The 15,642-nt window shown below is 67.1% G+C and overlaps 2 protein-coding genes across 2 annotated transcripts; both read right to left on the bottom strand.

Annotated features, from left to right (window-relative positions):
- Positions 1-6,186: 6,186 nt before the first annotated feature.
- LCN10 (lipocalin 10) lies at positions 6,187-8,695 on the bottom strand. Its single transcript, XM_065927534.1, has 7 exons — positions 8,585-8,695; positions 7,815-7,954; positions 7,434-7,504; positions 6,996-7,199; positions 6,680-6,778; positions 6,380-6,538; positions 6,187-6,323 (listed from the first exon to the last, which is right to left on the bottom strand). Exons 1-7 carry the CDS (start codon positions 8,693-8,695, stop codon positions 6,187-6,189), a joined length of 921 nt encoding a protein of 306 aa, XP_065783606.1.
- A 966-nt stretch (positions 8,696-9,661) lies between these two features.
- Positions 9,662-15,404, bottom strand: LCN6 (lipocalin 6). Its single transcript, XM_065927532.1, has 9 exons — positions 15,202-15,404; positions 14,773-15,046; positions 14,174-14,413; positions 11,712-11,787; positions 10,998-11,068; positions 10,426-10,536; positions 10,065-10,166; positions 9,849-9,874; positions 9,662-9,685 (listed from the first exon to the last, which is right to left on the bottom strand). Exons 1-9 carry the CDS (start codon positions 15,289-15,291, stop codon positions 9,683-9,685), a joined length of 993 nt encoding a protein of 330 aa, XP_065783604.1. The 5' UTR covers positions 15,292-15,404; the 3' UTR covers positions 9,662-9,682.
- Between the last annotated feature and the right edge of the window lie 238 nt (positions 15,405-15,642).

Genomic DNA, 15,642 nt, shown 5'->3' with positions numbered 1-15,642 from the left:
GACCTTGTATGAGTCCATTGATAGGAAACGTCCAGAACAGTGAGGATGGGCAGAAAGCAGACCTGAGGTTGTCCAGGGCTGGGGGAGGGGCCGGGAACCAAGCACTCCGGGTCTTGGTTCGGATCTCCCTCTGCGGAGTGACGGCTGCACATAATCGGGAATGGACTTAACGTTCATCTGCAGCTCAGTTTAAATGAGGCAAGGTGATATTTGATTAGTTTTAATTTAGAGCCTAAAATATAAAACACTATACAAAATGCAAGAGAATAAAATTTTTCTAAGAAGTGGGGGAAGGGAAGGAAAGTTCTGGGGCCCAGGAGCAGGTAGAGGGTGTCGGGACCAACACTGAGGGTGGTTCTGGAGCTGGTTCTGTCTGCAGAGGCGACGCATCCCAGCCACTCAGACACCAAGACTCCAAACTTCCGTCCAGACCCGGGTCTGCTCTCCCCCTCCACCCGCCCTCCTCCCCAGCTCTCTCCAGCCATCCCGGCTCCCGCCTCACCTGCCCTCTGGCCGAAGTCTCTTCCTCCTCCGAGTCTCTGACCCCCCTCCCGCCCCAGCTCACCGCTCAGGGCGTGCGGGGCTGACCTCGCCTCTGACCCCCATCCACCCCCGCCCCAGCTCACCGCTCAGGGCATGCGGGGCTGACCTCACCTCTGACCATCCCACCCCCGCCCCAGCTCACCGCTCAGGGCGTGCGGGGCTGACCTCACCTCTGACCCCCCTCCCGCCCCAGCTCACCGCTCAGGGCGTGGGGGGCTGACCTCACCTCTGACCCCCCTCCCGCCCCAGCTCACTGCTCAGGGCGTGCGGGGCTGACCTCACCTCTGACCATCCCACCCCCGCCCCAGCTCACCGCTCAGGGCGTGCGGGGCTGACCTCACCTCTGACCCCCCTCCCGCCCCAGCTCACCGCTCAGGGCGTGGGGGGCTGACCTCGCCTCTGACCCCCATCCACCCCCGCCCCAGCTCACCGCTCAGGGCATGCGGGGCTGACCTCACCTCTGACCATCCCACCCCCGCCCCAGCTCACCGCTCAGGGCGTGGGGGGCTGACCTCACCTCTGACCCCCCTCCCGCCCCAGCTCACTGCTCAGGGCGTGCGGGGCTGACCTCACCTCTGACCATCCCACCCCCGCCCCAGCTCACCGCTCAGGGCGTGCGGGGCTGACCTCACCTCTGACCCCCCTCCCGCCCCAGCTCACCGCTCAGGGCGTGGGGGGCTGACCTCACCTCTGACCCCCCTCCCGCCCCAGCTCACTGCTCAGGGCGTGCGGGGCTGACCTCACCTCTTACCATCCCACCCCCGCCCCAGCTCACTGCTCAGGGCGTGCGGGGCTGACCTCACCTCTGACCCCCATCCACCCCCCGCCCCAGCTCACCGCTCAGGGCGTGCGGGGCTGACCTCACCTCTGACCCCCCACCCCCGTCCCAGCTCACCGCTCAGGGCCTGCGGGGCTGACCTCACCTCTGACCCCCATCCACCCCAGCTCACCGCTCAGGGCGTGCGGGGCTGACCTCACCTCTGACCCCCATCCACCCCAGCTCACCGCTCAGGGCGTGCGGGGCTGACCTCACCTCTGACCCCCATCCACCCCAGCTCACCGCTCAGGGCGTGCGGGGCTGACCTCACCTCTGACCCCCATCCACCCCCGCCCCAGCTCACCGCTCAGGGCGTGCGGGGCTGACCTCGCCTCTGACCCCCATCCACCCCCGCCCCAGCTCACCGCTCAGGGCCTGCGGGGCTGACCTCACCTCTGACCCCCATCCACCCCCGCCCCAGCTCACCGCTCAGGGCGTGCGGGGCTGACCTCACCTCTGACCCCCATCCACCCCCGCCCCAGCTCACCGCTCAGGGCGTGCGGGGCTGACCTCACCTCTGACCCCCATCCACCCCCGCCCCAGCTCACCGCTCAGGGCGTGCGGGGCTGACCTCACCTCTGACCCCCATCCACCCCAGCTCACTGCTCAGGGCGTGCGGGGCTGACCTCACCTCTGACCCCCATCCACCCCAGCTCACCGCTCAGGGCGTGCGGGGCTGACCTCACCTCTGACCCCCATCCACCCCCGCCCCAGCTCACCGCTCAGGGCGTGCGGGGCTGACCTCACCTCTGACCCCCATCCACCCCAGCTCACTGCTCAGGGCGTGCGGGGCTGACCTCACCTCTGACCCCCATCCACCCCAGCTCACCGCTCAGGGCGTGCGGGGCTGACCTCACCTCTGACCCCCATCCACCCCAGCTCACTGCTCAGGGCGTGCGGGGCTGACCTCACCTCTGACCCCCACCCACCCCAGCTCACCGCTCAGGGCGTGCGGGGCTGACCTCGCCTCTGACCCCCCTCCCGCCCCAGCTCACCGCTCAGGGCGTGCAGGGCTGACCTCGCCTCTGACCCCCATCCACCCCAGCTCACCGCTCAGGGCGTGCGGGGCTGACCTCGCCTCTGACCCCCATCCACCCCAGCTCACCGCTCAGGGCGTGCGGGGCTGACCTCACCTCTGACCCCCATCCACCCCCGCCCCAGCTCACCGCTCAGGGCGTGCGGGGCTGACCTCGCCTCTGACCCCCATCCACCCCCGCCCCAGCTCACCGCTCAGGGCGTGCGGGGCTGACCTCACCTCTGACCCCCATCCACCCCAGCTCACTGCTCAGGGCGTGCGGGGCTGACCTCACCTCTGACCCCCATCCACCCCCGCCCCAGCTCACCGCTCAGGGCGTGCGGGGCTGACCTCACCTCTGACCTCCCACCCCCGCCCCAGCTCACCGCTCAGGGCGTGCAGGGCTGACCTCGCCTCTGACCCCCATCCACCCCAGCTCATCGCTCAGGGCGTGCGGGGCTGACCTCGCCTCTGACCCCCATCCACCCCAGCTCACCGCTCAGGGGGTGCAGGGCTGACCTCGCCTCTGACCCCCATCCACCCCCGCCCCAGCTCACCGCTCAGGGCCTGCGGGGCCGGCCGCCCCTGTCCCTCTGGTCTCCGCATCGGTGTCCCGTGGAGCCTTCTGGGCCCCCCGGGCTCCCGGCCCTCCCCCAGGACCCGACCCCGTTCCCCGGAGCGCGCGCTCTTCTCTCGGCGGACTTGCTCTCCTCTCCCGTCCACCCGCCCCTCCGGCCGTGAGCTCCTGCGGGTCAGGGGCCGTCTGTCAGGCCAGACCACCCCCAGGCCTCACACGGCCCCCGTTCGTGCCGGGGGCGCAGCAGCTGGACCATCAACGAGGGCCTCGGCGCCCCCTCCGCCTCTGAGCAGCTGACACGGCGGGCCTGGAGGCTGACAGTGAGAGGCGCCTGTGGAGTCAGAGGCGGGCGGACGCCCGGAACGACCCTGGGCTTCCTCCGCGGAGCAGAGCGCGCTCTGCCCGCCCCCGCGTGGCCGTCTCCAGCACTGCAGCCCCAGGCTGGAAAGGCAGAGACCAAATCCCGTGTTTGCGGTCCAGGTTCCCCGATGGCTCAGCGGGTAAAGAACCTGCTTGCAACGCAGAAGACACACCGGGAAGACCCCCTGGAGAAGGGAAAAGGCAGCCCCCTCAATACTCTTACCCTGAAAGCCCCGTGGACAGAGGAGCCTGGCGGGATGTGACAGCAACTCAGCCAGGCGGTGGTTCCACCAGGGCCCCCCCACCCCCGAGGGAGCAGGGCCTGCCGGCTCCTGGGCGAGAGGGACCTCAGCGCTTCCCTCGCCCCCTCCCCCTCCACTGTCCCCATGCCCAGGTCACTCCAGAGGACTCCTCACCCCAACCAGGGCTCCAAATGAGGACCCCCAGGGGCCAACAAGCAGGGTCTTGTCCCTGATCCCCGATGGGTGGTCCAGTCCCTGCCGCCTTCTGCACCCCCAGGTCCCCAGTCCCCCACGTCCCCAGGCTGCCGCCTGCTCAGAAGGAACTCAGGGAGCAGAAGCTTTTTCCAAGGACTCAGAGCACAGTGGGTCATGGATGGGGAGCAAGGCCAGCAGACTCTCCTGCGATCTTACGGGGCCTCGGGGAGCACCCCGTCTAAGCACCCCCTCTACAGGGAGTCCTCTCCTGGGGAGGAGCCTCATCCTAGCTCCTGGAGCCCAGAGAGGTGGACACAGGACCCCAGACCCTGTCTTCCCCAGGCCTCTCTAGGGATGGCCCGGCGGGCACCCTGGTGACCCCCTTCCCATGCTATGGGATGGGCATGTTGCTGAGGGCGTCGTTATCTCCGTCCGCAACCTCCTCCTTCTCACCCCTCTCCCCTCCCCCCGTGTGCACACCCCTCTGACCCCCAGCAGGGCAGTCAGTGACTGAGTTGTGTGTGTGTGCACCCGTGCACCTGGGCCCTCATGGGGACGCCCGGAGGAATCGGCCCCCCATGGGAGGGGTGGACAGGGGTCCTCCAGGACCTGAGGGGCTCTCGTCCCAGAGGAAACCCCCGGGGAGGGTTTAGGCTGGCCGGGGATCAAATCTAGGGATCAAATCCCTGTTAAAACACAGGGAACAAAACCCAATCCCAGTGCCACGGTGAGACCCCGCCTCAGGGTGCAGAGCAGAGCAAGATCCTGCAACGCTGTTGCTGGACCGCGGGAAGTACTGAGGCTTCCAGGTTCACATAAGAGCCCCTCGGTGTTTGAGGCTGAGCACTCCCAAACTCTGACCGCCGGGCCTAGAGAAAGGCAGGTCTCCTGAGGAACCGTGGGTGTGGCCGGGGGCACCTGGAGAACGCCGAAGGTAAATGCACAGAAAACCCTCCACACCTCGCAAGGGTCTCGCGGCTGAGCCCGGCTGACCCTCCTCAGCTGGAGATGGGCTGAGGGCTGTGCCCACCCAGCGCGCGTGCCCACGCCTCCTTCAGAGTGGCCGAGCACGTGAGCACGTGAAAAAGAAGTGTCTCTGAGGACAAAGCACTGGGGCCTCAGAACCAGCGCTCTGGGGACCCCCAGCCCAGAGGGAGCCACCCTTCCTCCTTCCAGGACGGGGGCACCCAGGCGGCCCTCCTCTCTCTGTCCACCCGGGAGGCCGAATGCTGGGCCGGGAGGTGCGTGGTGTAGAGGAGGCCCTGCAGGGCTCAGACCACGCGGGCGCGACGGGAGCCCCGGGAGCGGAGAGGCAGGCGGAGGGAAGACCCCCGACGTGAGCTGCTGCGGTGGGGAGTGGGGCCAGGCGGTGACTCGGAGGGCGGAGGCGATCGACGCTGGGCGGGCCCGAGCCTTCAGAGGACTCCTGGTCTCTGCCCCACCCCGTGCGCCCTCATCGAGGCCACGAGATAGACGCCCTGCGGTTAGCCCAGCGGCTGGAGGGCGAGGGCCCCCGAGCCCCCGGGGCTGAGCCGGCCCAGATCAGCCCATCTCCCGCCCCCCCGGAGCCGGCAGAGCACACCCAGCCGAGTTCCACCACTCGGCCTGCCTGCGCCCCCAGTCTCAAGCTGAGCCCCAGGGGGGACGCTAAACACATTTGTGGGGGGGAGTTCCCTGGCAGTCCAGTGGGTAGGACCCGGGTGCTTTCACTTGCCCTGGCCTTGGGTCCAGTCTCTGGTCAGGAAACTAAGATCCTGCAAGTCGAGGAGCAGCCAAAATAATGATAAATAGAAATACCTGCGTGTGGTTGTTACACAATAGTAGCTGACCAATTCAGTCCTGTTTCTTTTCTCCGTAGGCAGGCTCATTCGTCCACGCCGACAACCCCCATCCCTAAATAACCCTGTCACTCTAACGGCCGTCCCCCACCCTGAGCTCCGCTCTGGCTCCCATCTCTCCCAGGACCCCGGCAGCCCGTCCACCTCCGCCCCTTCCAAGCGGCCCCACGCCCGCCGATGCCACTGCTCTGGGGGTCTTCAGGCTGTTTCCTCTTCCAGGGTGGTCCTCTCCACTCCAGCGCCACCATAACTTTCTCAGCTCAAACGTCACGTCCTCCAAGATGCTCTCCCTAACCCCTCCTCCCCGACCTGCTGCGGTTTGCATTTGGCACCTCTGGACAGTCCTCAGGGTCCACGACCGGACCCGGGAGACCGTGTCGGCGTTGGCCTCCCCAGTGAGAGGTCGCGTCTGCCTCTTTGCCCCGGGCTCTCTCCCCAGCTTCCTGGGAAGTGTCAGATGTCACGGAACATGGAGGGCGGTGGCAGAGAAGGCACACGGCACATCACGCTGGACCGGCCCCGTCTATTTCCCGGCAGATGAGGGCTGGCAGCAGCTGCCTGCTGCGCCATCCAGAGGACCCAGCCCCGGGACCCCCCAGTCAGCGTGCACCCCCACCCCCACCCTGCTGGGCCCAGCCCCGCCCGAGGTCCACACCATCAGTGGCCTGGGGTCTGCAGACCCGTCTCAACAAGCAGCGGGGTGTGAAGCCTGCGATCTGGAACTCGCTCCCGGGGTCTGGGAGGACCACAAGCCAAGCCTCACGGGGAGGAGCAGGTGGGCAGCTGGCTCACGGCAGGATGGTGTGCGCGCAGGAGGCTGTGGGGGAAGGAGAGGGCTGGGCGTCTCCGAGGGAGCCCGCGTCTGCCGGGCAGCTCCCCTGGGGCCTCGGGCCCTGGCCCCCAGCCGCCCTGCGGGGATCCGGCCCCGGCCGCCCGTGTGCTCGGGGGGCCCTGGGGGGACAGGATGGGCACGTGCCCGCGGCCGTGACTTCCTTTAAAAGTGCCCCGTCGCCCTCTGTCCCTCCATCCCGCACGGGGGCCAGCTCCCCGGAGGCTGGGGGTGGCCCTGGAGCAGTGCCGCCCACGCCTCACCGTCTTTCGGGAGCACGGCCACACGGCTGGCGAGCCCCAGGGCCTCACACGCGTCGACGAACTTTTTCATGCTCAGGAAGCTGCACGTGAGCTGTCTGCCTGCGGGGGTGGGACGTGGACCAGAGCCGCAGCGTCAGAGCCGCCGCTGAGAGGCGCCCCGGCCCCAGCACCACCCCACCGGAACACCCCCGGGCTCCGGGTCAGAGAACCGCAGCCGCCGGCGGGTGACAGGCAGCGTCAGCCGGGAGTGGGGTCCCCGGAGAGGCTCGGGAGGGTCCACCCTGCGGGGCCCGCGCGGCTGCGCCCCTGGACTCACTGATGAGGAGCAGGGTCCTGGTGGTCCGGCCGGCCCGGCCCAGGCGCAGGTAGACCACGCTGGCGCTGTAGTCTGGGACCATCACGCGGAAGCCCTCCACGCCCCTCACTGGGAGGGAGGACGAGCAGAGTCGCCCGTCCCCGCCTGAGCACTGCGGTCCTTCCAGAGGCCCCCGGGCCCCTACCACCCGCACCGAGGGGCGATCTGGAAGGGCAGCGAGGCCCCCACCCCCAGGCCCGCCCCCCAGGCGCACGCCGGCCGAGCCAACTCTGGGCGCCCATGGGCAGGACGCGCGTCCCGGCGTCTGTCCCCACCGGCACATGTTCTCCGGGGAGGACTGCTGGGGGCCGCGCGGTCAGGGGTCCCATCCAGGGTCCTGGGGGCTCGGGCAGCCCTGGACGACCCTCCCCCAGCCCCCACGGCGCCGTGGGTACCCACAGGTGTTCCTGAACACCGCCTTCTTCCTGTCTCTCCGCAGGATTAGCGAGTGTGTCTGGCACCCCCGGGACCTGGGTGGGGGGAGTGGGCTGTCAGCTAGGGGCCTGGGAGACCTCTCGGGGCTCTGCTGTCCGGGGACTTTCCAGCTGGGATCCGGGCCGGCCCCACCGCTCAGGGGAAATGCTCCAACACCCCTGCCCCCAGCCCCCCTTGGGCTGTGGGGACTTCTCGAAAAAGCAGTCACTTGAGTTTGACAGCAGGAAGTGATGGGGGGCTTGGGGACAGTCCTTGTGGGATTTCTAGACTGACCCTGGGTCTGGTCCCCCCACCGGCCCCCTCCCTTTCCCTGGGTTCAGGGCACCCCCACCCTGGCCCACGCACCGGTTCAAGGTGAGCAACACCTTCAGCTGGCCCACCTCCTGAACCTGCACTACGGATGCCCCCAGCTTCCTCTGGCCTCCGCGCGGCAGCATCCCTTGGGCATCGGAGGCGACGGCCAGGACGTACCAGAAGCCCGAGAACTGCAGGGAGGGCGCAGGGCCTGGCACGCTGGTCCCGCCCAGCCCCGGTCTCCGAGGACCCACAGGACCGGTGACCCCTGCCTGCGGCCCAGCCCATGTCCCAGACTGGCCTGGATGCCCCGCTGCCTCCCAGGCCGTGGAGGCGGACGCCCAGCTGGTCTGGGACCTGAGGCGGCGCAGCGCAGGGCCCGGGGTGCAGGGTCAGAGCGTCCGGCCCATGCGGACCTCGGGGCCTTCTCCTCCAGCTGGCCCCCATCCCACCGGCTTCCCCGCAACGAAGCCCGCTGCCCAGCTCCCCCGCGTCTGCTCGGCCTGTGCCCGTGGCCGCCCCCACCGGGACCTGCTGCCTGCTGCGGTCTCGTTATTCCAGGGCACGCCTGCTCACTCCGCCTCCCCTCCGCCCACGGGCACCTCCGGCTGACCCGGCAGTACCTGTCTCGGAGCTCCAGACTATGGTCGGCTGTTGAGTTTTGAAGCCCCAGCCCGTCCCCAGAAGAGGCCCTCGGGGCCAGCAGACGCCACTGCCCAAGCCCCCTGCCAGCCCCTCCTGGGCTTCAGGGGCCCTCTGCCCGCTGCCCCCGCCCAGCCTGGCCCCGGCGCCCGGCACGGGGACTGGGGCACGAGGCTCACCTTGCTCCAGTTGAGGTTATGGGACTCTTGGGGGAGCAGCTCCTGTGCCCGGGAGCCCCCACCCAGTCCCAGCAGCAGGGCCAGCAGGGCCGGCCGCCAGCCCAGCTCCATCCTCGCCACCAGCCTCAGCTGCCCGCCCAGACGCCGCGCTTAAATGCCCAGCCTGCCAGCCCGGCCGTGGGCGTCAGCCGACCGCAGCTGTGAGCCGGCCTGGGGGGCCAGCGGGGAGGGGTCTAGGGCCCTCCCACCCGCAGGCAGGGCCAGCCCCGCCCTTGGCCCTCGGAGCCAGCCTGGGACACCCCAGAAGACAGAGGCCTCGATGACCCCGAGGTCACCTCCTGGGCCCCGGGTCACCGAGTGTCCCCTGGAGCCGCGGCAACTGCCTGGGAGGTTGGTGGTGCTCCTGTCCCAGCCCCCAACCCCGGGGGGACAAAGGCAGGACGGGACACTGCGTCACCCCACGGGGCGTGCACACAGGAAGCGGGCTCTTTGGACAGCGCTGGCGCTGACGCTGGGGCCACCTGCATGATGCCCTCGGCAGGTCCTGACGTGTGCACACACGTGTGTGCGTGTTTGTATGTATACGTGTGTGCTCACATACGTCTGTGTGTGTGTGCACCCGATATCATCACAAGTGAGAGGTGACCCCCACCCTGCTCCGGGTCCGGCTTCCCTGACGGCCCCTGCCCCTGCCAGGACTTCTGGACACAGGAAGACAGACAGACTCAGGCTCTCTGGGGTCCCCGGCCCCTGCCCTGCCCCGGGGCCCCAGGAAAAGCCAAGCTCTCACGCCCTGGGCGCCCCAGCCCAGCACCCTGCCCACACGTCACCCAGACCACAGGGTCTGGCTCCAGCTCAGGCAGACAGGCCTCCTGTCGGCCCAGGGCCCAGGGCGACCCCCCGGGAGGAGCAGTGGTCTCCGGCCCAGGGCCCTGCTTGGACAGACGCAAGAGACCACGGGAGGGTTTGTGGAACTGCTTTATTTGAATCCGCAGCAAGAGCCCCTGGGAGCAGGCGGCCCCCACCCAGCCCCTGGGTGGCTGGGCGCGGAGAGCAGTGTCCGGCCAGCCTCCTCCGGGCCCCTGGGGGCTGCCGCATTCACTGGAAACCAAGAGGAGCACGGGCACCCTGGACTCGCCCGCCGAGGCATCGACTCCCCGGGGCCCCCAGCCCTGCCCTCAGGGGAGCCTCCAGACGAGAGGGGCCGGGGCCCCCAGGCCTCTCCTGCCACACGGAGGGGAGGGGTGCTCGGGGGGCCACTTACCGGGAAGACTTTGTGTGCGCAGGTGACTGGGGAGGAAAGGGGCCACGGTGAGGACGGCCGGCCCCTCGCCCACCGCCTGCCCCGCCCGCCCCGCAGGCCTGACGCTGGGCAGGGAGCAGGTGACCCCTTGAAGCCCCCCTGAGCTCGGCCTGACTCCCCAAGGCCAGGAAGGTCCCCAAGCCGGCAAGCGGACCCCCGGCATCCGGCGACACTCACGGTCCCTCTGGAGCTCGGCCTGCTGCTGCGACAGGAAGCCCAGGCTCCGGCTCCACTTGGCAAAGTGGCCCATGGCCTCCTGACTGGCTAGGGCTGTCCGGCCTGCCGGGGAGCCAGGAGAGCCAGGCGGGACTGAGGGTGGAAACCGCAGAGGCGGGACTCCGCACCCTGAGCCCAAGGCTCTTCGCCACATGCAGCCCCCCGCCCACCCCCTCCAGGCGGGATCACTCCTGCAGCTGGGACCCGAGCAGGGAGGGGCTGTGCGTGGGGAGGGGGCACCCGGGAGGCAGGCGCAGGGCCGGTGGGTGGTTTCTGGCTGGGATGAGGCTGGTGCGAGGGGGGCGGAGGCCCGCACACTCACTGTACAGCTCCACCGTGCTGAAGGCCTCCTCCTGGGCCTCCAGCTGCGTGAACACTATGGCGTAGTCCCTGAAGTTGGTGCCCAGCACCCGGTACTCCAGCACGCCCAGGGCTAGAGACAGGAGTCCCCGGGGGGCGTCAGGCCTCAGCCGACCAAGAGCCCCCAGGCTGGGTCCCCTTGGTCCCCTGCCCCCGCCCAGCCCCGGCACACGGGGTCTCCAGGTGGTCGAGGGATGGTGGGTGAACCCCACCTCATCCCGGGCCACGCTCTTCTGATCTGGTCCCCACGGGACACCCCCACCTGTGCCCACCTCCCCATACACCATAGCTGGAGGGCTGGGGTCCCGCTGAGCTGCCGGCCGAGGTCAGGCCCTCTGTCCTCAGGACTGGCCCCGAGGACCTCCCAGTTCCCGGGGGAGCGCCCCTGGAACGCCCTGAAGGGCGGACCCCACGCACAGGGGCCTGGGGATGCAGCCGGGGTGGAAGACCCAAGGCCGCTGGGGGCAGAAGGCAGTCAGAGGACTGCAGGAGTCCCCACGTGCCCGGAAGGACTGCCGTGGCCGTCATCCTTACAGGGATTCCCGAAGACCCATCCAGAATTTTGTCTCCGCAGCTCCACAGCCTGCAGGTGGCATCTCTCCATCCTGGAGCAGAGAAGGATCCATCGTCACCCAGGTCCAGGTGCAGGACCAGGAGACAGGTTCGGCCGCCCGGACCCGGCCAGGTGGCTGCAGGGGACTCTGCCGCCCCCTCGGGGCCACAGTTACCCAGAAACCCTGCCCCCAACCGCAGGTGACCCGTCGGGGGCGCAGTTACCCAGAAACCCTGCCCTCAACCGCAGGTGACCCCTCGGGGCCACAGTTACCCAGAAACCCTGCCCTCAACCGCAGGTGACCCCTCGGGGGCGCAGTTACCCAGAAACCCTGCCCCCAACAGCAGGAGACCTGTCGGGGCCGCAGGCCGGCTACCTCCCGAGGGATCTGCTTTGCCAGATCCACATGGAGAAAACTTAGGGGCGCTGCTGAGGGCATGAAAGGGGCCTGAGACCAACAGGGGGCCTGCAGTTTGGGGTAAAGCGACTCCACGTCTAAAGAGGCCAGTGTCCCTAAGCCGTCAACCCGTAAAATGAGCAGACTGCCTTCTGTGAGCGCAGCAAGACGAGCTCACAGCCAAGTTCCCTGCAAGACCCAGGAGTAACGAGGAAAAGCCTGAAAGGGGCATCACCAGCGAGAACCAGCCGATGACCTAAGAACGCGGAGCCACCAGAGGGAAAGCAAGCCGACTCACGGGCACAAAGGCAGATTGACTGAAGGAACAGAAAGAGTCCGGAAATGAAGCAAAATGCCCAGGAGGTTAGCGCATCACGAAGCAAGCATCTCCAGCCAGTGGAGGAAGAGGGACCCTGGGCAAGGGGTGCAGGGCAGCTGGACGTCCATCAACGGTCACACCTCGCAGGTCCCCAGGACGTAGCCCTGAGAAGGTCAGAGAGCAGAGGCCTCTCAGCTCCAGGGAGACGTAAAGACCTCCTAACAACTACATCACAAGACCCAGAGGCCCTAAAAAGGAGCCGGAGTTACATCCACACAAACACAGAAAGAACTCTTCTTACCAAAAACTGCTCGAAAGTGTAAGAAGAATGACAGACTGGGAAATAAATTTGCAACTGAACTTTATTACAGACCGTGGCCAAAATCACCGATACCTAAGTGTTCTTGCATGTCAATAAAAACCTACCCCAGGAAAAAATATGCAAAAGACATGAACAGACACTGGGCTGGGGAGGAGCCCCAGAAGGAATAGGCCCCGAGATGCCCGCCCCCCTGTGATCACAGGAGGCAGTAAAAACAACCGTGGGGCCATCGGTCACCCATCAGATGGTCAAGAACGTAGGGCAAGCAGTCCTGCACCAGCTCGGGGCACGTGCCTCATGTGACACGGAGAAAGAAGGGCAGACGCACTTCAGCTCCAGGGATTTGTCCCTCCCAGGCCGGTGCACCAACGTCCACGCCCCTAGGTGTGTTTCCAGTTGCAAAAGACTGGAGACCGCTGTCTGCCCTGGAAGGCAGCCCAGGGGAGTATTACTTGGCTGTGAAAAAAATTTCTCAAAAAAAGTCACAGAGTCAGCAGATGACCCAATAATCCCACAATCTGGGTGTGTCTCCAAAAGAATTGAAAACAGGGTCTCAAAGAGATATTTGCACACCCGTGTTCTCAAGGCCCAAAAGCCAGAAGCAATCCAGACATCTATCAGTGAATGAAAGGGAGCTAGATGTGGTCTATCCCTGTGGTGGAATATTACTCAGCCTTCAAGAAGGAAATTACGACACAACTCACAACATGGGTGAACCTGGAGGACAGTATGTTCTGATAAACCAGACACAAGACAAACACAGGGGCTTCCTACCACGTCCTTACCTCAGTGGTAGAGAATGTGCCCGCCAAAGCAGGAGACAAGGGTTCGGTCGCTGGTCTGGGAGGATCCCACATGCTGCAGAGCAACTGGGCCCATTCTCCTGAGCCCATGTTCCAAAACAGGAGAAGAGAGGCCTGTGCAGCTGAGAGTAGCCCCCACCCTCCACCCCCAGAGAAAGCCACACAGCAATAGAGACCCAGCAGGGCCAGAAGGAACATAAAGGCTCAAACAACACTTTTTCTTCAAAAAGGACTAATGCAGGATCCACTCATGTGAGGCCCTAGAGGGATCAACCCCACAGAGACGGAAGCAGATGGTGCGGCCAGGGTCTGCGGGAGGGGACGGGGAGTGAGGGTCTGCGGGAGACAGGGGGTCCGTCTGAGAAGGTGAGAAAGTCCCGGAGATGCTGCTGAGGTTTGCCCAACCTGAGGTGTTTGAGGCCCTTGACCTGTGCACTTAGAACTTAAGGTGTTATGTTTATCTTACCACAGCTTTCAAAACTTTAAGAAAAGCAAAAGAGAATTAAATCTTAAATGTTTCAAAAGAGGGCGCGGACCATGGGGGGCTGACACCAAACTGCGGCTTGCCTGAGTACTTGAAAGACTTGCATGTCCTCGCGTGTTCCTGAACATCTCCGAGGGGCCATCACAGATCAAAACCTGGGCTGCCTGCTGGGAGGGGGCCGCTGGCTGAAGAGGGGGGTAAAGACCCCCGCTGTCCGCCTCCCCGCTGCTTTTGGCCACTCGGCACAGTTTGCGGGATCTCAGTTCGCTGCCAGGGATCGAACTGGGGCCCTTGGCAGTGAGAGCACAGCGGCCTAACCCTTGGACCCCCAGGAAAGCGCCAGGGAACTCTGATCTTTGAACCAGGTAACCGTGTTTCCTATTCGAAGACCAACACACGAAATTCACCTTAAACAACGGAGCGCCCTCTTGCCCGTCCTTCCGCCCTGCGGTAAGTGTGCGCCGCGCCCCCGGGCCCTGGGGCCCCGCCCCTTCCGCCCCGCCCCGAGCCCGGACCCCGCCCCTTCTGCCCGCCCCCTCCCCGGCCTTGGGCCCCGCCCCCCCCGCCCCCCCCGCCCCCCCCGCCCCCCCGGCCCTGGGCCCCGCCCCTTCTGCCCGCCCCCCCTTCTGCCCCCCTCCGGCCCTGGGCCCCGCCCCTTCCGCCCGCCCCCCCCGCCCCCGGGCCCTGGGCCACGCCCCTTCCGCCCGCCCCGGCCCTGGGCCCCGCCCACATTCGCCTCCACGCCGCAGGGAGCGAGGCCGCTGGCACCCACAAGCGAACGCCAGAAAGGGCTGGGAGACCCCCGCCGCTGCAAGCGCCCTCGTCCCCTCACCGTCCACGGCTGTCCCACGGGGCCTGGCCTTCCGGATGCCAAGCCTCCGTGTTTGGATGGAACATGTTGGAGCCTTGTTAGGACCCTCTGAGCCACATGGCTTTGGGGCTACGGCCCGTGACGCGTGTGACCGTGTGTAAACCCAGCACAGCAGGGCGCCCGCCCCAAGCCCCATGTCCCCGGTCCTGGCTTGTCCGCGGCCGGTCCAGCCCAGCTGGGCGGCAGCCACAGCAGGCTCGGCTGCGGGAAGGAGCAGGGCAGTCAGCCTCCTCCCGGGACGGGGCCACCGGCCGCTCAGCCTGCGTGATGACTCCAGGGCAGGGATAGCGTCCCACCAGCCACCCTGAGCGACAGGCGGGGACTTGGACACTTAGGTGATGCGGGTGCTCGGGGCTTTGTGGTCTCCGGGCTCCCCCAGGGCCCCCCAGACCATATGGGCTCAAATGCACAGACCCACCTTGAGCAGCCACTCAGGAGGGCCTTGAACAAAGAAGCAGCCTCTCCCGCTGACCAGAGCTGCCACCCAGCTGCCCAAGGGCTGGGGCAGAGGGGGCAGTCAGAGGCTGTGCTGGCCTCGCTGGAGAAGGCGTGAGTCCCACCCAGGGGCGCCCCCCAGCTGAAGCCCAGGACGTAAACCCCGGAGACCAGGCGGACGGTGGAGCTCACAGCAAAGCCCGGTGCAGAGGGAGGGGAGGGCGGCCCGGCCACCCAGCCGTGCCCCCGCCCCACCCACCTGTGCCGGGAAGCCCGCATCTTCAGGGTGTCCTGGGACGTCAGCATCACCTCGACCCCCTCGACGCTCTTCGTGGCCTTCTCCAGCGCGAAGTCCTTCTCCCCCGAGGCCACGGCGAGGACGTACCAGGACCCCATGAGCTGAGGGAGGGGTGCAGGTGAGGGGCCGTCCCTCCAGCCCCAGCCCAGCCTCCTGCAGCCCCTGTGGTCTGGGGGGCCCCAGGGGAGCCTGGAGACCACAAAGGCCCAAGGACGCATGTGGCCCCAGACCCGCACCGGCGCAGGGGAGCCATCACCTGCTGAGGGTCCAGCCTCCCCAGCCACACGGCCCGGGCGCTGGGTGCCAAGACCACAGCCAGCAGGGCGACCAGCAGCACAGCGCTCATCTTCCCGAGGTCCACACACCAGTGACCTGCCCGGGCCTGGGGTGAGCAGCCCTCCTGCCTCTGGACGCCCGTTTATATGACTCTGAACGCAGTGCTGTGGGCGGCTGCTCACCGCCAGGCTGCCTCCTGCCTCTCTCCTCGCCGTCCAGCCGCACTGGGGAGCAGGGAGGGGCCGGGACCGTGTGCAGGGCCCCTTCCACACGGACACCTTCATGCCACCCCAGCTTCTCCAGCGGCCCTCCACTTGGAAGTTTGCAAATGAGCATCCTGCCCCTGGCTGCACCATCCCCTCCCTTCCAGGGAGCCACCCCTCTCTCACTCAGTCTGGGAGGGCCAGAGACCCTGCTCTTG

Source organism: Muntiacus reevesi, chromosome 3 (assembly GCF_963930625.1).
Source record: "Muntiacus reevesi chromosome 3, mMunRee1.1, whole genome shotgun sequence".
Taxonomy (NCBI): Eukaryota; Metazoa; Chordata; class Mammalia; order Artiodactyla; family Cervidae; genus Muntiacus; species Muntiacus reevesi.
The sequence above is the reverse complement of the archived record's forward strand: the minus strand, read 5'-3'. Positions and strand labels throughout refer to the sequence as shown.

Excerpts from the sequence above, each read along its gene's own strand:
- LCN10 (XM_065927534.1), bottom strand. The coding sequence starts at position 8,695 with ATGGAGCTGGGCTGGCGGCCGGCCCTGCTGGCCCTGCTGCTGGGACTG. Across the intron at positions 7,955-8,584 it reads ATAACCTCAACTGGAGCAAG|TTCTCGGGCTTCTGGTACGT; the intron begins GTGAGCCTCGTG and ends CCCTCCCTGCAG. Across the intron at positions 7,200-7,433 it reads GGCGGTGTTCAGGAACACCT|ATCGCCCCTCGGTGCGGGTG; the intron begins GTGGGTACCCAC and ends CTGCCCTTCCAG.
- LCN6 (XM_065927532.1), bottom strand. The coding sequence starts at position 15,291 with ATGAGCGCTGTGCTGCTGGTCGCCCTGCTGGCTGTGGTCTTGGCACCC. Across the intron at positions 14,414-14,772 it reads CAGCTGGGGGGCGCCCCTGG|CCGAGCCTGCTGTGGCTGCC; the intron begins GTGGGACTCACG and ends TCCTTCCCGCAG. Across the intron at positions 9,875-10,064 it reads GGCCGAGCTCCAGAGGGACC|TCACCTGCGCACACAAAGTC; the intron begins GTGAGTGTCGCC and ends TTTCCTCCCCAG.